The 24,728-nt window shown below is 34.0% G+C and overlaps 1 protein-coding gene and 1 non-coding gene across 2 annotated transcripts; both read right to left on the bottom strand.

The window, feature by feature from the left end:
• Positions 1 to 13,935: 13,935 nt before the first annotated feature.
• LOC142621385 (U6 spliceosomal RNA) lies at positions 13,936 to 14,039 on the bottom strand. Its single transcript, XR_012841766.1, has one exon. It is a non-coding gene; the product is annotated as a U6 spliceosomal RNA (small nuclear RNA).
• Positions 14,040 to 21,042: 7,003 nt separating this feature from the next.
• LOC142620818 (disease resistance protein RPS4B-like) lies at positions 21,043 to 24,678 on the bottom strand. The gene is made up of 5 exons (XM_075794123.1): positions 24,649 to 24,678; positions 22,968 to 23,258; positions 22,344 to 22,771; positions 21,852 to 22,119; positions 21,043 to 21,759 (listed from the first exon to the last, which is right to left on the bottom strand). The coding sequence occupies exons 1-5, from the start codon at positions 24,676 to 24,678 to the stop codon at positions 21,043 to 21,045; spliced, it is 1,734 nt and encodes a 577-aa protein (XP_075650238.1).
• Between the last annotated feature and the right edge of the window lie 50 nt (positions 24,679 to 24,728).

Below are 24,728 nucleotides of genomic sequence, written 5' to 3'. Positions count from 1 at the left end.
TCTCTCTTTTTGACACAAAATGAAATGCATAACATATTCTCGTTGTGAGAGTTTTTTGAAAAAGTAGTTTTTTTTTTTTATGAATGAGAAACTATGAAAAATTATACGTTACTGAACAGTAACTCTGTTTCAATAATAACCGTTGTGCACAGACTAATTGACTCAAAAAAATAAAATAATAAAATATTATTATTTAGACAAGTAGGTCTAGTCCACATATGCCAAAAGTCCAACCTAATGTCCAACTCATGAGCATATAAATTCATATATTATCTCTTTCCTTTCCTATGTGGGACTCAAGATTTTTACCACTTTTAATAACATCTTCAAGTGAATATAGAAAATATCAATTTCTGATTCACTCCATGCTATTTTTCTAACATCTTAATGGTCACATTCCCTCCAGATCATCCGTTAGAAACGCAGGCCTTTCTGACTTGTTAAGAATCCATGTCTAAACATTATGATGCTGGCATGGAAGTGTAGGAGGCAAATTTCAAAGTGGAGCTTATCCTCTGAAATCACTATAAATAGAGGACATCCCCTCTCATTTTGGGGGGGAAGTTTTCAAGAGGCCCAACCTTTGGAGAAATTCTGTCTCAAGAATCTTTGAAGAACTTGAAGTATCTTTGAAGAACTTGAAGAACATTTAAAGGGCTTGCTTGAAGAACTTGAAGGACAACAAATATCTGACAAGCTTAAAATGCCACATCAAAATTTAGTAGCAAATTCTAAATTAATGTCATTAAATTAGATGATGACATAAAGAACATTCAAAGGGCTTGCTTGAAGAACTTAAAGGACAACAAATATCTGACAAGCTTAAAATGCCACATCAAAATTTAGTAGCAAATTCTAAATTAATGTCATTAAATTAGATGATGACATGTGTCATCCAAATTGACATCACATTGGCATATCAAAATTTGCCACGTGTCATTTGACCCACAAGATAAAGATAAATTTCCTATTCAAAATTTATGAATAATTATCTTTATTAAAATAAATAAATAAATAAAAGATAAATTTTCTATTCAAAATTGATAGATAATTATCTTTATTAAAATAAATTAAATAGAGATAATTATTTATTTTTGTTGATTATTATCTTTATCAACATATGATATAGATAAATAGAGATAATTATCTCTAAGAAGAATTTGGACCAATCAAATGTCTACTACATACTTTCAAGCATATCAATTTAAAGTGGAGCTTATCCTCTGAAATCACTATAAATAAAGGACATCCCCTCTCATTTTGAAGGGAAGTTTTCAAGAGGCCCAAGCTCTGGAGAAATTCTGTCTCAAGAATTTTTGAAGAACTTGAAGCATCTTTGAAGAACTTGAAGAACATTCAAAGGGCTTGCTTGGAGAACTTGAAGGACAACAAATCTCTAACAAGCTTAAGGCTAGAGATTCGTTATAAAGACCATTCAATTCATTTTCCAACCAAAGTCAAGAAGATCTCTTGTTCGAGTTCTTTGAAGTTCTTTTGGAAGTAAGCTAAAAAGCCTCCATAAACTTCAACAAACCCAAATCTTTGAAGCTCAACAGATCAAGTCTCTAAAGCCCCGAAGAACTTCAACCTAAAAGCCATCACATTTGAAGACTTGAAGAATAATAAATCTCTAATAAGCTCAAAGCTAGAGATTTGTTTGTGAAGACCATTCAATCCACCTTTCAACTAAAGACAAGAATATTTCTTGTTCAAGTCAAGATCAATGAAGATAGAATTAGAGGGTATTCTTTTATAAAAGAATTGAAATATAGATTGTACTAATTATTCATCAATACAGATTTATATTTGCAAATCATATTTCTTTTCAATTGTTTGATTTTCTGTAATTGAGAAATTTTGTGTTTATAGTAAGCTCCGTTATAAGTTGTATATAATTTAAGAGTGTAGTTTGGTAGCTTGATTTTAGCCTTGTTTTGTGTCTAGTATCAGGGTTCTTGCATCTTTGTGGGAATTTTCACGCCACCTTTAAGAGCTGAAGTTGACGGAGAGCTTGGATGCATCATTGTAGCCAGTAGATGGCTAGCATAGTTGTGACCCCTTAGTTTGTTCTGATTGCTTTTATTTTATTTTTTATATAATAATTAAAAAAAAAAAAAACAGTTTCGTTTGTTAGTTGTGAGCTCTATTTGTATTTTGTATCTTGAGTTTGCTTTGCTTAGCTGTGTTGCTATTTTTGTATTATCTGAGCTCTGCCCATTGTTGTAGCTAGCTAGCTACTGGTTTCTAGTTTGTTTTCAATAAAGCTATTTTTTTTAAAAAATTATTTATAAAATAAGGTAAAAGAAAAAGAAAAAAAAAACCATAGCTTTGTGCTGCATGTACTTTGAGCTGCACTATATGACAAGAATGATCCCTTGCATCAGGGTCCTAATTTATTGCCTATGGAAAAGGTAACATAGGTAAAACGCGTTATTGCAGTAGCCACATGTTTAGATGGAGATGACTAAACAAACACAATAAGGTACGACCTAGGGCTCATTCTTTATTGACTATCATAAACACACTTATGACATCTTTGGAAACATGATTGGCTCCATTAATTAAGTCGATGCCTGCAGCTCCAATATTACGAATGTCCCTATGCACGTCCTTGCCTTCTACCACTTCTTTGAAATTTGTATGAGCATTAGGGTCTCCAATACTAAAACCAGCACCGACACCAGGACCAACACCGGGACCTGGAAATGGAGATAGGACTTTAAGTTAAGAGGGCTTTGACCTCTAGTTCAGCGGCTTCCTAGCCACGAATTTTTTTTTTTTTTTTTGAGTTTTTAATGTGTGCATTTGCTGAGTAAAGACAAAATTATTTTGTTTAAAATTTTTTAAAAGGCCAGTTGTTTGTTTGAGTAAAATTGGTTAATTGGATTTAATTTTTTTTAGCTTTATTATTGGTGATTTTTGTTGTTGCCACAAATGTTTTTGGGCTAGTATATATTGTTTTAGATTTTAGATTTACAATTTTTTTTTTAATGGCCTTTAAAATGAGGAGAGTGCTAGAGGTATATTGTTGATATAGTGATTATTTGTAAGTAAAAAAGTGATGCAAGTAATAGGCCCAAATGTAAACCAATAAGAATTTGTACCTCAACAGTTTATAAAAATATTGTAGATAAGTTTGTAATTGTAACGTTATTCTAAAAAGAATCAATGATATTGTTAGCAAAATGTAATTTTATAGAACAAAATTACTAAAATTAATGCATATAGATACTGATATATTTTTAAAATAAATTTAGGGGGGCCATTGCCCCCCGGTCAATTAATGCCTCCATCCCTGCCAGTGGCGGAGGCAGAAACTTTTTCTAGGGGAGGCAAACTAAATATAACAAAATTCTTAAGTACAAATAAATAATTTATTCTAAAAAAAATACATTAATTGATAAATTAAATTTGAACTAACAAAGTTGTTTCATACATTCTTGTAAATGTATTGCAATTTTTTATAATTGATTTTGAGCTTAATTTTTCAAATAGTTTATTATTAACAAGTACATACATATAGGAAAGAAGCATAACTTTTATATCTACAGTTGCACACTATTAATTTAGCTTAAACAAAATAAAAATAAAAATCAACACAATTAAATCTATAACTCACATATCACTATCAGCACAAATATAAACATATATAATAGATTTAAACTTAAAATATTACATGGCACAAATCCACAAGCCACTCACACTGTAGCACAAATCCAAACCTTTCGTTTAGCACATATCACAATGCAACACAAATTACAATGCACACAAATGAAAACCATTAGCACTATTATTGCAAATTTAAACTGGTAAAGTTGTAGAGTACAACAAATAAAGTGACATACATTATTTGTGAATGGCCCTGTTCCGTTGATTGTGGTTGTGGTTGTGGCTACTGCTACTTGAGGCTAAGGAAGTCAATACCGTATTGGAGGCTGTACCGATTTGGCCACCGGTATGATATATTTCGGATACCGGTCAATACCGGTGTACCGTTTCGGGTTTACCGCTATTTTATATATATATATATATATACACACACACACATACCAAAATCTCTATAACCATGTTTATAAACATATAATATTTCACTTATATTATAGTAAATATAAAAGTTTATTATATAACATTACCTCAATTCAAAACAAATTATTCATAGTTTTAGACTTTAGTATCAAATAAAAGAAAAAAAAAACACAATATAAAAAATAGAAAACTCAGTTGTTCATTGCATACTAAGAAAACAAATAATACTAAGAAGTTAATGTAAATAAGTTACCATTATGCCTTTACAAAAATTCAAAAATTACAAAACTAAAAAAAAAAAAAAGCTTTTTTCTGTACCGGCCGGTATGCCCGGTACCGGCCAGTATTGCCCGAAATTGGCCGGTACGCGGCCGGTACGGCCGGTATTTTTTCCGGTACAATATAGAAGTGTACCGGTACCGGTGCACTGGCCGGTACGGCCGGTACCGGTATGGTATCGGCCACACTGCTTGAGGCACGGAGGCAACATGGCTACTAGCGACACAATTGGGTCTGGTGTGCATAGCAACCATGAGAGACATTTGGGTTTTTACTTTTCCTTTTCCTTTTTTTTTTATCATTTTTTTCTTTTATACTGGGTATTACTATTAGGGATTTGTAAATGAAGAGTTTTTTTTTTTTGGTGTGGTTATTAAGTCCTTGTTATTTTGCATTCTTTTTTGGGTATGTTGTTTTTATACTAATTATGGATTGGTTCAAAAGTTTTTGAGGCTGTTCCTAATTTTGGGTGAGGGTGTTTCTAATTTTTTTTTCCAAGGGTAAACAAATATATATTTTTTAATTATTATATATAATTTTTTTTTTCAGGTCAGGGTGTTCTTGGGAACACCCTGACTTAAACGTTGCACCGCCACTGAATCCACCAAAATATGTGCATATAATGTCTAGTAAAGTACGTAACTCATAGCCAAGAACACCCTGACTTAAACGTTGCACCGCCACTGAATCCACCAAAATATGTGCATATAATGTCTAGTAAAGTACGTAACTCATAGTTGCATAAAAACGCATGCTTGTTAGGTTTGGTGCAATGGTTCTTATGTTTAAGAAGTCACTGGATTTGTGTAAACTCAAAAAAGGTTAGCTTGGTGTCATTGCTGAAAATACTAGCCATTAAAGCATGTGTACGAATATGTTGTAGGTGTAGTAGATATATGGCAAATGACCTATTTTGCCATGTTTCCACGGTAAACATAAGTTCGGTTTACAATAAAGAAAAGAAAAATGATGATTTATTCTTTTGTTTTCATGTTTTATTCAAGATGCCATGGTTGTCAGTGGCGACTTTAGGAATTTTTTCTAGAGGGTCATTAAGAAACTTAAATTAAATAAAAATTTAATTTAAAAAAAAAGAACTTGAATATATTGAGTTATACCAAAAAAAAAAAAAACATACACACAAATACACGAAATTTTACAATTTCTTTCTACGAGTTTTCATATTTTAAAATTGTCTTATGATAGTTTATTATCAGTTTTCATTATCTATTGTCAATGTAAGTATGACCATTTTATTTTGTTAAGTTTGTATAATATTTTTGTTTTATGCAAATGTGTTTATATATTTGTCATTTTTTTTATAAAAATATTTTAAACTAAATGAAAAAACTCAACTCTACTTGCACTATATAGTTATCAACTCACACATTCATACTCATTCATACATAAATAATACACTAAGTTGTTGTTTGATTGTGGGATAAGCTGATATGTGATCAGGATGTGCAAGATTTAAAACAAGGTGTCCAAAAATATTTTTAAGAATAAATTAAATTAGTAAAGCAATATATATATATATATATATATATATATATATATATAATAAATATATATTTTTTTCAAGTCAGGGGTTCAAATGTATGTACAGCCGCCCCTGGTTGTTCATGTTCTTGTTAAAGGTAATACGTCATGGTGGACTCTCAACCAACCCTCATCAAAGCTCAAGTAAGTTACCCAGCCATATTCAAGATTTTGGAACTTGTTATTTTGACCAATCTTGACTTAGGGCATAGCCGCATCCCGCATGTACAGACCAATTAAACCTTTTTCTCGTTTATTTTATTTTCTAAGAAAAACTAAGCTATATTTCATTAACCTAACAACTTGAATGATGGTCCATTGAGAATTATGGTGTTTAAATTTCGCATGGGACATGATTAATTTCTTCTATTGTTTTTGTAATATGTTGCACTATATATTCTGATGGCAATATATAGATGAAAGGAGTAAAATTATGACCCCATGGATTTAATTTAAATGGGTCAACATTACATTATTTTGCTTTTAGATTAATGGGATGTTCTGATTGCTTCTACGTGAAAAATATTGAACTAATATTAGCGGAAAAGTTGAACAGCAGAAGACACATAGCTCATACTCATAATCCCGACCTCTTGAAATTTTTCTTAGTAGCTCCGGAGCTTCTCATAGAGCAAATGGGCGCTCCTGGCTCTCCCAAATTCTTTTAGAAAATTGGGTTGTAATGTATTTAAAAAGTTATCTTTTTTGTTGTTGGTATTTTGTTAATAGTTTAATACTAAATGAATGTTTCTTCAAATATTCATGAAAAAAAAGAGTGTTTATACTTGGCCCCTCAAGATTGAGCTCCTGAGTACGTCCCTGCTATAGGTACATACAAAAGCATTTTTGTTACGGTTCTTATGTTTTAGAAGCTATGTATTATGTTACTTTATCACAAGAAAGCCAAAATTTAATTAAGACCCCTTTAGCTTTAGCGTTGTAATTTTTAACATTTTCGGAGTTCACTTTAAACGTATATAGTAAGTAATAGATCGGCTGGTCAAATTTAGACAGCCTTGGGTGAGGCCCTGAGTATACGTATTTGAGGATTATATTATGTGAGCAAATATCCGTATGGAGGTGTAATGGACCATAAAACTTAATGATTTTTTAGTATAGAGTTTTTGTTACATTTTATATTGGGAGAATGGCTCATTTCGTTCTTACTAAAATCTAATGAAAAAGACATTAAGAATAAATAAAAATTAATTGAGAGAGAGAAAGAAAATAAAGAATTAATATGATTATTCACCTGGATACTTTATGTGGTAGTGCAGCCCACAACGATTTTGGATTTGTTGTGCCTGAACCCATTTGTATGCTACTTAAGGGTATGGTGGTGATAAATGGTTGTGGGTTGCATACGAATTAATTGGGGGTGATAAACAATTGTAACGTGGTTTGTTGCTAAAAGTCCGACTACTTGAGGAGGATTTAGATAACCGAGGTACTCCCTAGGCGTCTTGAGCTAGGTCACCTTCCCTAAATATTAGTTGATGTTTCTCTCTCTTTCTCTTGTGTTTCTCTCCCCTGAAAATGTTTCAACTCCTGTTAATTGGTCACTTCCTTCTTTTTTATACCTTTCTATTAGTAGGCCAGTAATGATGAGCTGGCATGTGGGTCCTTCCACCCATGGTGCCTGGATAGCTTTTTGGGTCTAGGCTACTGTTTTAACATGTCTAATCTTGTATCAAGGAGTGAGACCTATTGTTCTGTTGTTGAAATGATTTCCTAGTAACTTGAGCCGACACCAAATCTTATGCTTGGCTGGTGGACTCCCCCAAGGCATTACTTTTCTTCTTCGGGGAAAAATGAGGTTTGTTCGAATACCATAAAGAATGCGAGGGCTTACGTGTAATTGAACTCAGGCCTCTTGCTTGTGGGATGGGCTTGGGATTACTGATCCTAGGCCTAAGTTTGGTATATGGGCCGAATTTTTCCTCCCATTATTTACATTTACAACATAAAGTCTTACAAAATTATATCATTTGTGTTGAGAGCACTATATATATTCGAAATATTGGACCAGGCCAACGAAAAAGTGGGTCCACAATGAGCTAGATGGTCCAATCTACAACCAATTGTCTCCCTTGATTCCCTACAAATAACTATCTATAGCAAAAAACTGTAAGTAGGGGTAATATACCCGCGTGGGTAATGGAGGGAGGTATGTGATTGTATTTGAAATTTTGAATATGAGAAAGAGAAGAAAAACTGTCTCCATTTGTAAAGTTGTGTTTAATAATTTGAAAATTTATTTATTTTTTATATCATAATAGCCCCACACTTTCAATAATGATAATCCAAATTACTCACATTTGAATTTTCCTCAATTTTCATGTATATATTTACAAAATGTAAAACATTTTACTCTTCAAATAATTTATATAAATATCACATGGGCTCAAATATCATATTTAACACATTAGGCATACCACTATACTCACAAATTACTCCGAATTTTCACCTTTTCTTAGAATTCCTTAGACCTCAATTTTAGCAAATCAACTCTAAAATAATTTGATAAACATTTTCAAAATTTAATTTAATAAATTTTAACCAAATTTTAGGAATTAATCAATGTTTTTTTTCTCTTGGATTGAATAAGGTGCATGCAACTCCACAATAAATTAAATCTACAACCAATAGTATTATGATATCTTATTAATTAAACTTAATTTGGACTAAAATAGACTAATTAAAATTAAGAGTTCATGGTTCTCAAAAAAAAAAAGAAAAAAAAAGAGAGTTCATAATCATGTGTGATTGGAACTTAATTCGAGCAAGTACACATTAACTTAATACAATAACTTTCTTGTTATTGTATCTTCCTCCAGAATTGGGCTTGCAGTTTGAATAGAGAAAAAAGAGAGTACACCTTGCTGATAGATGATATTGACTCACTCATGAGGGTTTAGCTACTATACCATATTTCTCATTCAAGCCCTTGAGAAACCTCATCATATAATCTCGTTTTTCATTGCTTCACAAGAACATTCAGGCATTGAATCCTAGCTAACCAATTCATCCCAAGTTGATTTGAAATTAGCATAATATTCACTGATTGAAAGGTTGTTTTGAGAAATGTGAGAAATTCCTTTGTGTAATTCCTATATTCTCAGGGAATTTCCTTGAGATTACTTGTGCTTCAAATCCAACTAGATTTGTCTGGCAGTGCTCTCGGTATACATCACGCTGTAAGCTATGCTCTTCTGGATTGAATTAATGAGATAGGACAGTATTGTTGTGTTACAACAAATCCAAGCATTGAACAAAGGAGTAGTAGTTTATGTCATGGTGATCTCACCATTAACGAAACCAATTTTGTTCGTTGCTATAAGTGCAACGATCATAGATCTTGCCCAAGAGGGATAGTTATTGATAAGGACAATTTTGTAATTAGCCCATGACGAAACAAAGAGCGATGGATATAATAAGGTCGTCAGCTTCACTCCTATGAAACTACCTTCTTGCAAAGTCTACAGCTTCACCACATACTTGATAGCTGCATCTTGGGCACAGTAAGCTTACGATAGTAAGCTGAAGGATAAGCTGAAGACATCAAGCTGAAGGAAGTAAGCTGAAGACATCAAGCTGAAGGTAGTAAGCTGAAGACATCGAGCTGAAGGGATAAGTTGAAGACATCAAGTTGAAGGTAGTAAGCTGAAGACTTTAAGCTGAAGGGATAAGCTGAAGACAGCAAGCTGAAGGTAGTAAGCTAAAGCTAGTAAGCTGACGGTAGTAAGCTGAAACTAGTAAGCTAAAGGGGACACATGAATCTCCGATGAGTCTGACGTCGAGCCCAATGATTCCGTTGGGTTTGCTTGTCGCGAGGGACTGTATCTCAAAGTCTACAGCTTCATAATAGAGCTGATGACTTTAATTATAAGCTGGCGACCCTGAAAATGGACGATGCTGTAGGCTGACGAGAATAAGTTGAAGAGGTCAATTAAACCTCCATCCATAGCCTTACTTGATCTCCACACATACGTGTATAAGGGGAGTTCTTGCGCTACATGCCTAACCCTAATTAAGAAGACTCCTATAAGGAAAAGAACTCTAGGAGATAAGCAAAATCCACGAGTTACTCTCCTAGAAGGAAAGAATTTCTTGACCAAGGCATGAATTTCGGCCCTACACTACTATAAATACCCCAAAATCCTCACAAAGCAAGGTACGCATGATTCACCTTAACTCTAGTATTCTAGAGTTGCGAACAAGAGATTTCTCTAACTTGACCATCGGAGGGTATTTGGCCGGTACCACACCGGTACACCTCTTAAGGTCTTCAACTTTTGTGTTGTGTAGGTTCTAGTCAAAGGCACGTGAGGACTGTGTGGCTTACTAACGATTTTCGGCATCATCAGTTATCACTACAAATCAGTGGCTGAGTGACAAGAGAGCTCCTAAGGCCATCACTATTACTGAGGTGTAGTGGGGATTGGAAGTCAAATAATCTAACATAGAATTTGGAGATTGATTAATAGATTGATTGGAGAATGCCATGGATGAATCTCAGAGAAGCTCTTATTTTCGCTCTTTCCTTTCTCTCGATATCACAGGTGTTAGTGCTTAGCACTTGTTTGATGGATATTGGTTATGGACTATGTGACGTATCTATTGAGTGGAGGGTTAATTTAGTTCGGATACACTAGACCGCGTGAAGATAAAGCTATTATCAAATTTGAAACTATTCAATTGATAATTTTTTTAAAAAAACTATTCAATTATATTTTTGCTCTTCTATGGATAGTAGAAAATTTGCCATAATAACTATCCCGCCAAAATGGCACAATAACACTGTTTATTGAAATATATATCAATCTATTACTGTTTCGAAAATATGTAGGGATCTACCACTTTCTAAGTACTCGTGTTCCATGAACTCCAATACCTTCTTCTGTTCACCTTCACGGTACACAATGTTAGGTGGTGCAGTCGACACATGCATTGCCTCCTTAACCACCTTCATCTGCTCAGAATCTATAAATTCAAAAGCCTAAATTAAAATCAAACAAACAAAACAAACTCCACCCAATAATTAAAAACAAAGAAAGAATTAATGTTGCCTAGGGGATTCCATTTTTCGTTTTGGAGTCAAAGAATCGAACATTTCTTCATTGGAGATTTGTGAGATTTCGTAGGATTTTCACTAGAATCTCTCTCAACTCTCTACAATTAATCACAAATTAAGCAAAATTAAAAATAAAGAATAAAGAAAGAAAGATGAATTCACATATAGAAAAGGAAAATGACAAGTCGTTTATATGAAATATAATAAAAAAGAACCACAAAACTTACAAATATGGGAGTCTTGGGGCTAGAAGTGGTAGTGCGAGGAGATATCCATTTGACCGGAGTTGAAATGGGGCTATCCTGCACCGCCGTCGTATCGAATCCGAGTCTCTGCTTATGGGGAGTGGAGTTGACGTTAGATTGGGTAGAGTCTGCTAGTCGGGTTTAATGGCCATGATGGCAGGCATTGTTAGGACTTTTAGAGAATATGAGTATTGGGTTGGACATTGAGTTGGGCTTTAGGCAGATGTGGATTGAGCTCTCTTGTTCAATAAATAATAATATTTTATTATTTTATTTTTTGAGTTAGTAAATCTGTATACAATAGTTATTTTTGAAACAGTGTGTCTGTTTAGTAACAGATATTTTCATAGTCCCCTCATTCATGAAAAACAACTTTTTGGAGAAACTCTTGCAGAGAGAACATATTTTGTGCATTCATTTGAGTCAAAGAGAGAGAAAGGGACATAGAATGGTTTGCAAAGCACGAACCTTGTGTGCTTCTTCTCTGTACTGTAGATCAATTTATCTTGGGAGACAGAAGTCCGTGAGTCTCAAAGCACCATAGATTGTGTGAGGGGCGAAATCTGCTTTAACGAGATTGTGTCAAACACGAGACTTGATTTGAATCATTCATCCTTTACGCATTTGGTCTGTGAGTTTTTAATTATTTGAAGATTTCTTTTTATATATACAGTATCTATTTATTACTTTTGCCTATCACATCTATTTGTGTTATTGCTTTTATTTAGATATGTATGTTGTTCCTTTTGGTTAATCACAAAAGTAAATAGTTGACATATATCCAACAATATTCTCAGGGAATTTCCTTAAGAGCAACCACATCAGTTAGTGTATTTTACACACCCATTTTTACACTAAAAATTTACTTTTTCTATTTTACACATCAATTTTTACAAAACATCCACATAAGTTTATCTATTCTATCATTTGTTTTATTTAAATAATCATTTTCTCACTTTTTTTTAAAATTATTTTATCTCAAACCCTCTCTCTCCGCTCATGTCTGAAACTACTTTCTATTCCAACCTTTTCACTCCTCTCTATTCCAAACTCTTCTCTGAAATTTCGATCCAAGCAGGGAGCACGACGTCGATCTGAAACTCCAATCTAAGCACGGCGAGAAGCACTCTAATCCAAGCACGGCGAGAAGAACTCGGATCCAAGCACGGCGAGAAGACCGCCGATCCAAGCACTCCGATCCAAGCACGCCGATTTGAAACTCTGATCCAAGCATGCCGATTTGCCACAAGCGCCGATCCACTCTCTCTGTCTTCGTTGGTGTGTCCGTGTGCAGGTGTGTCCGTGTGTAGGTGTGTTTGGTTTTGTGGTTGATTTTATTGTTGATTTTGTGGTTGATTTTTTATTTTTGTGGTTAATTTTTGATTTTGTCTGTGGGAGTGTGTATCAGTGGAAGAAGCAGATGATGAGGGCGTTGATTTTGCAGATGGAGAAGAGAGAGAAAAAAAGGAGCGAAATTAGAAATTATTAAAATACTGTATAGAAGAGCTACAATAACCGTGTATATATGCACGGTTACTGTAGCTCTTGTATATTTATGCACAATTTTACACCCACTGATGTGGGTGTTTTTTTGATCAAAATGTATAAAAAGAGCTGTTTTTTGTATTTTGCAAGATTATCGATGGACTGATGTGGATGCTCTAAGAGTACCCGTGCTTCAAATCCAACCAAATTTGTCTAGCAGTCTCGATCGGTATACATCACACTGCAAGCAATGTTCTTCTGGATTAAATTAATGAGCTAGGATAGTACTGTCGTGTTACAACAAATCCAAGCATTGAACAGAGGAGCAGTAGTTTATGGCATGGTGATCTCGCCGTTAACGAAACCAACTTTCTTAAGTGCAACGATCATAGATCTTGCCCAAGAGGGGTCGTTATTACCCACTAAGCAGCGGCTGAGTGACAAGAGAGCTCCCAGGGCCATCACTATTACTAAGGTGTAGTAGGGATTGGAATTCAAATAATCTGCCATAGAATTTGGAGATAGAGGTTAAAGATGAAGAAGGAGGTGTAATAAATTGATTGGAGGATGCCATAGATGAATCTCAGAGAAGCTCAGATACCATATTATATTCACTCTTCCTTTCTCCCTTGAGACTCTCTAAATATGAATGATGCATGGAATTATTGTTAGAGCCAATGAATAATTACAGTACCAGTGCTCTACCCTTATACGTTCGAAAATGAGCCTGAGAAGGAAACTCAACTAACTTATCCGTAATCCATGCTAATAGCTTCATAGAAACGGTTACACAGGTGTTAGTGCTTAGCACGTGTTGATGGATATCGGTTATGGAGTATGGACTAGGTGACGTATCTATTGAGTGGAGGGTTAATTTAGTTTAGATGCATTTGAGACCGCGTGCAGATAAAGTTAAAATATTATCAAATTGAAACTATATAGTTTTTTTATACGGAGTATATAAAAACAATTCAAATATATTTTTAGGTTTTCAATAGATAGTAGAAAATTTCTCATAATAACTACCCAACAAACTATTTGTAGGGATAGTAGATGTAAGGACACAATTCGAATCTCCAATCTACAATAAAAGGAAATGGGCTTGAAAGGCCTTTTACAATAAATTTTGTAAAGAGTGGGCTTGAAATCCAGATTTTGAGGGTGATTCAAACAACAAAGAAAGAATGGGTCTTGGGCCCAATGGCACAAACAAGGAATTTAACTATAAGAATATAAATGAAAGCTCTTCCTCGGACATAATCCGAGGATAGTTTATAGTATTGTTAAAATTTGAACCATTTCTCGATTTATGCGTGTCATCCTTGCGCAGGGGCCATGCTAATCTTCTCTGTATCGTTCCAATTTTATTAGATGTCCCCGCATATGATAATCTAGCGATCTATAATTGTAATCAACCTTGAGAAACAATACTATAAACTATCATCGGATTATGTCCGAGGAAGAGTTTTCATTTATATTTTTATAGTTAAATTTCTTGTTTGTGCCATTGGGCCCAAGACCCATTCTTTCTCTGTTGTTTGAATCACCCTCAAAATCTAGATTTCAAGCCCACTCTCTACAAAATTTATTGTAAAAGGCCTTTCAAGCCCATTCCCTTTTATTGTGGATTGGAGGTTCGAATTGTGTCTTTACAATAGAAAATTTCAAAACCATTCACTTTATTTTTCTCTTAAAACAAAACCATGTATGATTCATAAAACTATTGGTAGACACAATTTTTAGGTGATTGTAATGATGATCATGTATGGTTAGAGGAGACCGAAGCCTTGCTTAGTGATGTATATAAACAAAATATTGTTTTATTATTTACTAAAATTTCTAATTGATTTATAAAAATTAAAAATTAAAAACTATTCAAACATATCTTTGCCTTTTTAAAATTAATATGAGTTGGTTAATTTTCATATTAGTAGTGATTGCTATGTATTTGAATGTCTCTACCAATTATTTGAGTAATAAATTAAAGTAATTTTGTGATCCTTAAGTGAAAAATATTTGAATAAAAAATTAATTAGAAGTGCTACGTTTACAATATTTTCACAAGAAATCATAGGTGTTTAGTTGTTATTGATTCAAATTTGAACCTATCTTTGAAATTACTTTTTTGTCCCACCAATAATAACCTATAACAACCTGCCATTTATGATTTGTTATGAAAGTATTGTGAAAATATTTTAGATATAGCATTTTTCTAAATTTTAAACTCAAAAAAGTTTGGAAAAAATTACACACTATATATGGAGAGAGAGAGAGAGTTTTAGAGAAAGAAATTATTTTCAACAATTTAGGTGAAGAAATTATACATTATACTATATTACAAAATAATTACATATTACTAGTTCCAATAATGATGTGTGTTAAGAAGCAAGCAATTAAACGATATCCCATTGTGATTATATTCCCTTATCTCTTCTTCCTTCCCCTATGTATATGTGTATGTGTTTCTCAAAAAAAAAAAAAAAAACCATCAAGCACACGATCCAAGCGTGTAACAAACAACAGCTCTTTAGTCTTGAATATAATAGAAAACACGAGTTGTAACTAACTGAAGTACGTGTGAACCTGAGAATATCATACTTGGACACGTTGCAGAGTTAGTTACAAAGAAGATTGGAACAGTTTCTTTCCCACCTTAGCTTGTTAGATATTCTCTGTTAGATTAGATTTTTTCTTTGGATGCTCTGCTTGTATATATAGTAACAGAGCTCATTCTTGTAACTTATCCTTTCATACTCTTCAATAATACAAGGGAATCATTCTATTTACTCTTGAGTGTTCCTTGAGAGAAAGAGTAAGAAAGTTTGTTATGATATCAGAGATCGCATAAGCTCTAAACTCTTTTCAATGGCGACTAGCACAGAATTTGTTCCTATTACTCACTTCTCTTGTTAATCTTCTTCTTTAGAGAAAATTGAGTCTTAGGTGGTAGAGGAGTTGAATGATAATCCATAATACTTAGCTAGAAATGAAAATCATGGTGCTATTCTTGTATCTCAGCCATTGATTTGTTAGAGATATATTAGACATATTAGCCTAATGTAATAGGCCCAAGCTCACTCCTACTTGTACTAGTAGTCTAGGGTTTAGTCGTCTATATATACTCATGTTAGGGTTCATTGTAACACAGGTTGTTGTACTATACCCTCACATAATAAAGATGTAGTTCTTAAGGGATTTCTTCGTGGACGTAGCTCGATAAGGCTGAATCACGTAACCCTCGTGTTCTCGTTGTTCTTATTCTATGCTTCCCCTTCTGCATCCACTCTAGCATATATAATATGGTATAACACATCGCGTTGCTAATATATTTAACATTAATGCTGAAAATTATCCATCTTGGTCTTGATCAATCATCATTGCTTTCACAGATAAGAGCAAGATTGGTTTTATAGATCATACTATTCCTATGTAAGATTCAAGTTCACCTTTGTTTAGTAGTTGGGTTTGCTGTAATACAATGGTTCTTTCATGGTTGTTTAGTTCAATGCAGAAAAACATTCATTCTAGTGTAATGAATGCTAAAATAGCTAGACCAGTTTGGTTAGATCTAAAGCATCGTTTTGATCAAGAAAATGCAATGAGTGTACGAATTGCAGAAAGAAATTTCACACATCTCTCAAAATCAGTTATCTATGACTAATTTTTTCACCAATTTCAAGGTTCTTTGGGATGAGTTAGCAAATCAAGATCCTCGTCCATCTTGTGCTTGTGTAGTTATGCAGATTTTGATGGATCCCATTCCATCAATGAACAAAGTTTACTCTCTTTTTCTTCAAGATGAGAAGCAAAAACAGGTTGGAAATGGAGTTGGTTCTCAGTTTCAACCTAGTGCCCTTTACTCCAATTCTAATCTAGAATCTCAGGCACCTCAGCTTCAATCTAATTCCTTTTACTCCAATTCTAATCCAGGATCTCAACCTTCTTCAGGTTCTCAACAGTTTCAAGCTGCTTAGCATAATGTCTTCTATTCTAATTCTAATCAAGGTGGAACAAATAGTTCTGGAGGAGGGAACAATAATCACAAGGAAAGACCTATTTGTTCTCACTGTGGAATAGTAGGGCATATAACAGAAAAATGCTATAAGCTTCATGGTTATCCACTAGGTTATAAGTTCAAAGGAAAAGCCTTAGTGAATCAAGTCTCTAATTCTGCCATGATTAATTCATCCACCAATACTGTGAATATTCTCAATTTAGGCTTTAGTCCTAGTAATGCCATGAATACTTTCTCTGCTGGCTTCACTCTAATGAATTCTTCTACTGGAATGCAATGTCTATCTCTTAAAAGCAATGTCATCAATTGTTGGCTTTTCTCAATTCTCAGTCAAACGGAAACTCTCAGATTAACCCTAATGGTGTTCATTAAGCTTCTGCATTGATGGCTTCTGGAGTGCAATCTCAAGCAGTTCATCAATCTCTAATTCCAAAATTTTCAAGTAATTTTGTCATTTCTAGCTTTACACCTCAATCTAGCAATTTTGATATAGACCTTACACATTCAATTTTTTCTTCAAAGATAGTAAATAGGACAGCTTTTTCATTAGAAACATGGATAATAGATACAGGAGCAACTAATCATATTGTGCATTATCTTTCTTGCTTAACGACTGTTACTGCATCCATTCATTCTACTGTCCAATAACCTAATGGTGAATCTACAGTGGTAACTCATATAGACACTGTTGTTCTTTCAGGATCTTTTGTTCTTAAAGATGTCTTATGTGTTCCTACTTTTGGTTTCAATTTGATCTCTATTAACAAGATGATCAAGTCATTGACTTGATGCTTCATTTTCTTGGTTCATTACGCTTTATTTAGGACCTTCTTCATTGGGAGATGATTAGTCTGGCTAAAGAACAACATGGACTGTACTTTCTTCAAATCACTTCTATGATTTCTCCATCTGTAAACAGTTCTTTTTACAATTCTAGTTTTGATTTGTGGCATTATAGATTGGGACACCCTTCTATTGCCAAGATTCAAGTCTTAAATAAGTCTATTCAAGACATTGGACATGTACACAACGATGTTTGTATGATTTGTCCTTTAACAAAACAAAAGAGACTGCCTTTTCCAAATAGTGTTACCATTTCTGATTTTGTTTTTTCTTTGATACATTGTTATTTTTGGGGGACCTATGTCTACTGCAAGTTATGATGGATATAGGTATTTCCTTACCATTGTTGATGAATATACTAGGTGCACATGGATTTATCTTTTGAAATTCAAGTTTGAAGTCTAGCCTATTATTGTCAAGTTTTACACAATGGTAGAAGCTTAGCTTAATGCAAAAATAAAATGTATCAGATCAGATAATGGTTTTGAATTTTTCTTAAAACATTTTTTTGCTGATAAAGGCATCATTTACCAACTCAATTTTGTACAAACACCTCAACAAAATCCAATTGTGGAAAGAAAACATCAACATATTCTCAATGTTGCTCCAGCTTTAAAATTCCAAGCTTCATTGCCTCTTAGATTTTGGAGTGATTGCGTCCTCACAACTACATATCTGATTAATAGATTGCCTATTTCTCCTATTAATCATTCTACACCTTTTGAAATGTTGTATCAAAAGTCACCATCTTACTCTCATTTGAAGGCATTTTAATGTTTAGCCTTTGCTTGTACTCTAACTCATAATAGACACAAGTTTGATTCAAGGGCTAGAAAGTGTCTATCTCTAGGCTACCCCTTAGGTGTTAAAGGTTACAAATTACTAGATATTGACACTCAAACCATTTTTCTTTCAAGAGATGTTATTTTTTATGAGTCAATTTTTCATTTTCATATCAATACATCTCTATCTCATATCTCCACTGATGATACATTTGTTTTTCCTAAAGCCACTCTTGCTTAGTTTGGTTCTCCTGCATCTATTCCATCTGTTTCTAATGATGTTTCCACATTTTCTTCTCCTATTCCCATTGATATTCCCATTTCATATCCACCTATTGTGCTAGAATCCCCACTTGTATCTTCTTCTACAGATCCTCCTTCTATTGAACCTTCTGATAACCCTATTGATTCATCTGTCTCTATAGTAGACTCACATACCTCTCCTGTCCCTTCTACCTTAGTTCCCAGACATTCCACCAGACCCCATAAACCTCCCTCTTACCTTAAAGATTACAAATGCCAATCTGTTGTCAAACCCTTAGCTCGCCAACCCTATGATATTGATTCTCATCTCACTTATTCAAACCTTTCTCCATTATGCTTAGCCTTTGTTTCAGCCATCACACATTCTACTCTTAAACCAACCTTTTATCATAAGGCTATTAAGTGTCAGGAATGGAGAGATTCTATGGCTGCAGAAATTGCAGCTCTTGATATTTCTATTAAGAGGTATAAAGCCAAATTAGTTGCAAAGGGTTTTATACAATAAGAGGGACTAGATTACACTAAAACTCTTTCCCCTATTATCAAGTTTATCACTGTGAGGTTGGTGATGAGTATAGATGTTGCGAAAGGTTGGCCCATCTTTCAAATGGATGTCAATAATGCGTTCTTACATGGGACTTATGTTTATATGCTATTGCCACCTGGTTTTCATAGCAAGGGGGAGTTCAGATCAGCCACTCATCAAAGTCCTTTAGTGTGCAAACTTCTTAATTATTTGTATGGTCTTAAGAAGGCTTCAAGGAAATGGTTTGCCAAACTCTCAGCTGCTATTCTTGGTCTTGATTTCAAGCAATCTAAGAGTGATTATTCCATGTTCACTCTTAATCAAGGTTCTCTTTATGTAGAACTTCTAGTCTATGAAGATGACATTCTCCTTATTGGTAATATTGAGAACTTTATTAACCATTTGAAGCAGCTTCAAAGACCTGGGTTCTGTGAAGTACTTTCTTGGTATTGAGGTTGCAAGTACACATGGTATTTTGTTGAATCAAAGAAAGTAAGCTCTTGAAATTTTACAAGACACATGCATGTTAGGTGCTAAGCCTGCTAAGACACCTATGGAACATAATTTGAAGCTTTAAAAGTTTGAAGGAAAGTTGATTGCAGACCCTATGCAGTACAGAAGGCTAATTGGGAAATTGATGTATACCATGACTCGACCAGATATCACTTATGTTGTGCACCATTTGAGTCAATTCTTTAATAAGCTTAGAGAACCACACTTTAAGGTAGCTTATAGAATAATTCAATTATTCGAAGGATCACTAGGTCAAGGCCTTTTTCTATCTAGTACTTCTCAATTGCATCTTAAAGCATACTGTGATGCAGATTGGGCAAGATGCCTTGACACAAGAAGATCCTTAATCGGATATTGTGTCTATTTGGGAGATTCATTAATATCATGGAGGTCTAAAAATCAAGGAATGGTTTCTAGAAGTTCAGCAGATGCAAAATATCGTTCCATGGCTACAAATGTGAATTAGTTTGGTTACTTCAATTATTAAAAGACTTAAATGTCAATCACTCTAAACCAGCACTATTGTATTGTGATAACCAAGCTGCAATTCACATAGCAGCAAATCTAGTGTTCCACGAGCGTACTCAACACATTGAAATAGATTGTCATCTGATCCGAGAGAAGATTCAAGAAGGAAATATCAAAACTTTTCTTACTTCCAATGGACATCAACTTGCTGATTTGTTCACTAAAGCTCTAGGATTTCCTGTTTTCACAAAGCTACTCAACAAGTTAAGAATGTTGAATATCTACAGTCCTATGAGCAATCAGAAAGATCATGATATTGTCACTAAAGATCAAGATAGTGTTGCTAAAGATCCTAAAGCTCTCACAACAACTGCTATCTTGAGGGGGAGTGTTAAGAAGCAAGGGAAGAATGAAGCAAGCATTCATAAGCCATTGCATTGTATTAATGAAATAATAACAAAGAAACGATGTTGTTCCACTAAACCATCAAGCACACGATCCATGCCTGTAACAAACAACAGCTCTTCAGTCTTGGATGTGACAGAAAGCACGAGTTGTAACTTGTAACCAACTGAAGCACGTGTGAACCTGAGTCTATCATAGCTGGACAGGTTGCAGAGTTAGTTACCAAGAAGATTGGAACAGTTTCTTTTACCCCGCCTTAGCTTGTTAGATATTTTCTGTTAGAATAGATATTTTCTTTGGATGCTCTGCTTGTATATATAGTAATAGAGTAAGAAAGTTTGTTAATGTGCTTGAAACCAATTCCAGTATTATCCAAACTCTAGTTTAAAACCATCTGTATAGCTTAAAAGAAACGAAAATAAAACAGCATTAAGAATGTTCACCATCATGAACATGATGTCCTTTTTTATGCAGTACATCTTTAATTACCTATCAAAAAAAAAAAAAAAGAATAATTGTAACAAGGATGTTTGAGATGGTCGTGCCCACGTGAATAAAAAGATGAATCTTTCAATTTAGTCCGACTGCAAGCTCCCAGATGCACTAGGTCCAGGATCTTTAAAATCGTCATTACCAGCTAATGAAAAGACGAAACTTTCAATTTCGAAATATCTCCCAAGTTCTTTCTTAAAAGTCCAGAACCTACGAAGCTTCGTTTCATCATGATGGTCACCATCCCAACCCTCAAAAGCAATAACGCTGTTTCTGCTGCATTGTGCAATTGTTTGGTTGAACCCTTCCACACTCTGCTCGTATACCAAACTGACCCCACAATTGCGAACTTTCTCCATTGAGCCACAGCTCTCAAAAACAACCTTAATCTGATTGTATTCACCATTCTGAAAAGTAGCAAACCAATCATCACGAGACAAATACAAAATCCAAATGTCACATGCACCAAATGACACCTTAAAGACAATTTCAGAGTTGAGTTGGCTGTGAAGTAGTGAACCACCAAGGGCCATAACACGAGCTCTAAAACCAAATGTTTTGTTGGAATTTAATCCAAAAAGATAGTTATATCCTTCCAACTTAGCACAGAGAGCGAGTCCCATCCACCTACTGTTACACCAATTGGGAGGCAGGTTTATACTTAGTGAGTTCCCCACACGTTGATAAGTAAACCACCGTGGAATTTCAAATGCAGGAATAATTATTTGAAATTCAGTTCTTGATCCTTCCTTTTTCTTTTTGGTAGAAGTTCCATATCCAGGTTTTGAACGAAGGAGTCCCTGTACAAAAAAAAAAAAAAACAATTTTATAATGAAAGATATTAACAATTCATGAGAGAGAGAGAGAGAGAGAGAGAGAGAGGAGAGATTACTTGTAGGTAACAGTTCAATATTTTAAATGCCACTCCACCGTTGCTCTCATTATAATAATGCCTCTTCTTGAGAGATGGTAAAAATTCTAGCAGTTCTGGTGATGGTTTTGGCATTCCTGGTAATGGTTGGAGGGAATAACATCCTTCAGCATTTATATATCTCACAGTTAATGGAAGCTCTGGCAATGATTGGAGCTTAAAGCAGTTAAACAAATCAAGAGCTTCAAGTTTCGAAAGTTGACTGATGCTTGCAGGCAGGGTGACAAGACTGTTTTAATGTTAAATATTTTAACGAGGATAAGAAGCGAATGCTATTAAGCCCTATTCTTTGAAGTCGAAACATCCCACCCAAAATAAGTTTATTTTGGGAAACTAGTCTAATGCCAGGTCCGCTCAAATCAAGTTTCTTCGAACACTTCATTTTCCACACGTTCTCTGGTAGGGCGGAAAGTTTCAAGCATCCTGAAAGGAGTTTTTCAAGAGACCTCAAACTATCCATATTGCTTGGAAGGCATTCGAGATTTTGGCGGTCTCCTAGATTTAACGAAGTTAAGTGCAGTCAAACACTCAATTGAGGAGGGTAGTTCCTCAACAGCAGTCTTATTCAAGGAAAGTTCTGATAGGCTTTTCATAATTCCCTTAAGCTCTGGAATATTTGTGATATTTATGCAGTCACAAAGATTAAGAATTGTAAGGGACTCTATTTCAGTGGACATGCTAGGAAGATTCGTAAGAGATCGGCAAGATTCTAGATCTAAAACAACAAGCCTCCTGAGTTGTCCAATAGATGGGTGTATCTCAACTAAATTATGGCAGCCAATAAGATATAGTCTCTCAAGTCTTGGAAGCCCAGAGAAGTCAGGTGTTCTAATAAGGAATTTGGAATCACTAAGATCAATGGACTTTAACTTGTCTAAATACTGTTGCAACGAAAAAAGAAAAAAAAAGAACAATTAACTTACATTAAAGTAAATATAGAGTTTAGTTTAAGGAGTAAATAATGTTTAAATTAACTCAATTATATAATGAAAGGGGAAAGATGGGAGTGTATTGTAACTACACCTAGAGAAAAGAGAAATAATATATCATAGAAATGCACTTAAAAGACACAAGTACCTTAACTCCCTTCCAAAGATGTTCAATGTTGTTGGAGTGCAATTCAAGTTTAACAAGCTCTTTCGGTTGGAAACTGGACGACAAACATTTCGAGGAATAACCATTCCATATAAGATGTCTTAGGGAATTAGAAACATGATTGAGACCATTTGGGATATGCAAATCATCAATCATAAGCAATCTAAGATTAAACATCTTTGAAAAGGCTTCAGAATATTCTTCAAAGCTTTGAGCCTCTTCGGGATACCCATCTAAAGAGGTCAGACCTATGGCTTGAATTGATTCCGTTGCCTAAGATTCAAAAGAAAAGACTTGGTAATTTGCACAAGAAAATATAGGAGTACAAGTATCAGTCTAGTTTTATACAATGATAAGGAGATGAAAATATATTTTCATTGAGTTTTCCATGTATATAACTTCCTTTTAACCAACCCAGCAAAAAGTGATAGTTTTGTGCATTAGGTGCCACTTTTTTACGACTTTTTATGACTTCATCTTAACCAACAAGGTTGAGGGTGGGAAATTGCCCCATTGAACCCCCTAGAAATAATTTAAATTTTGCATTGCCCTCCCCAAGAGAACCCCAAATGATGGACCCAACTTCAAATTTAACAATAGAAAATCAATAATGCTTTAATAAAACTATCAAAGCTTGATACAATGCTTGATACAATGCTTTAACAACATATGGGGCTTCTAAAAGGTACGTGTTTTTTGTCTTTATTTATATTTTTGGAAAGTGTTTAATCTTTGTAAGTGATTAAGGTACTCGGATGAAAGTAAAATTAAATGTAAGATATGATATAGTATAAGTTTATATTTCCCTGTTCAATTATTGTTTTATTTTTAATCTCTTGGCATGTATATATAGTTTTGAGAATTAGAAATTATAAACTTTAAATCTTAGATGTTTAGCCTTCAAAAGTTCATGGGTTTTCTTTTTAATAAAATAAATACTTCTAAAAGAGAAGAAAAGGATATAAAAAATTTTATATTGAAAACGGTCTAATGTAAGAACTAAATATACATGTATACCTGATCAAACCAAAAAGGGCATATAGTGGCATTTTTAGAGTCTAATTAATTATAATTACTTATGGATATATTATGTTACATTTTTTTTTCATTCATTATTTTAGTGGCATATAATATATAATCGAAATTAATTTTCCAAACATTATAACACATATGAGTATTATAAAATAACTAATAATGAACACGCGCATTGCGCAGGACATCCACTAGTTGCTTAAAAAAAAAGAGATATTTCCTCACATATGCGTAGTTATATCGATCAAGAGAATCACACATCCAGTTACAGTCATAACTTATTATCTGTGTGTAGGAGAACATAATTACTATGGTTTTGATTTTTAATTCCCTCTTTTTGTTCCACCTTTCTCTTAAATATTACTATGGTTTTGATTTGATTTATGTCGAACTTATGGTGTATCTTTATGTTAGAACCACATCTCCTCTAGTGGATCTCTTTCTTCCTCACAAGCATGACAATAGAATTCGTCTGTCTCATCTTCCACTTCCTCCCCAACAGGTAAATTTGTAAGAAAGAGGGGATTTATAATATGATCTTTGTGTTTAATGGTATATAGTATGGGACCACAGAGAAGATGAAAATTGAGATCACATTCTAGACAAGTGAAGGCATGTGATTCACAAATACTGGAATTGCAAGCATTGCACTTAAGTTCATTAGTTATTGTTTATATATAAAGTATGAATAGGTATATATCTTTCACTGAT

The sequence above is a fragment of the Castanea sativa genome, chromosome 12, assembly GCF_040712315.1.
Source record: "Castanea sativa cultivar Marrone di Chiusa Pesio chromosome 12, ASM4071231v1".
NCBI lineage: Eukaryota > Viridiplantae > Streptophyta > Magnoliopsida > Fagales > Fagaceae > Castanea > Castanea sativa.
The sequence above is the reverse complement of the archived record's forward strand: the minus strand, read 5'-3'. Positions and strand labels throughout refer to the sequence as shown.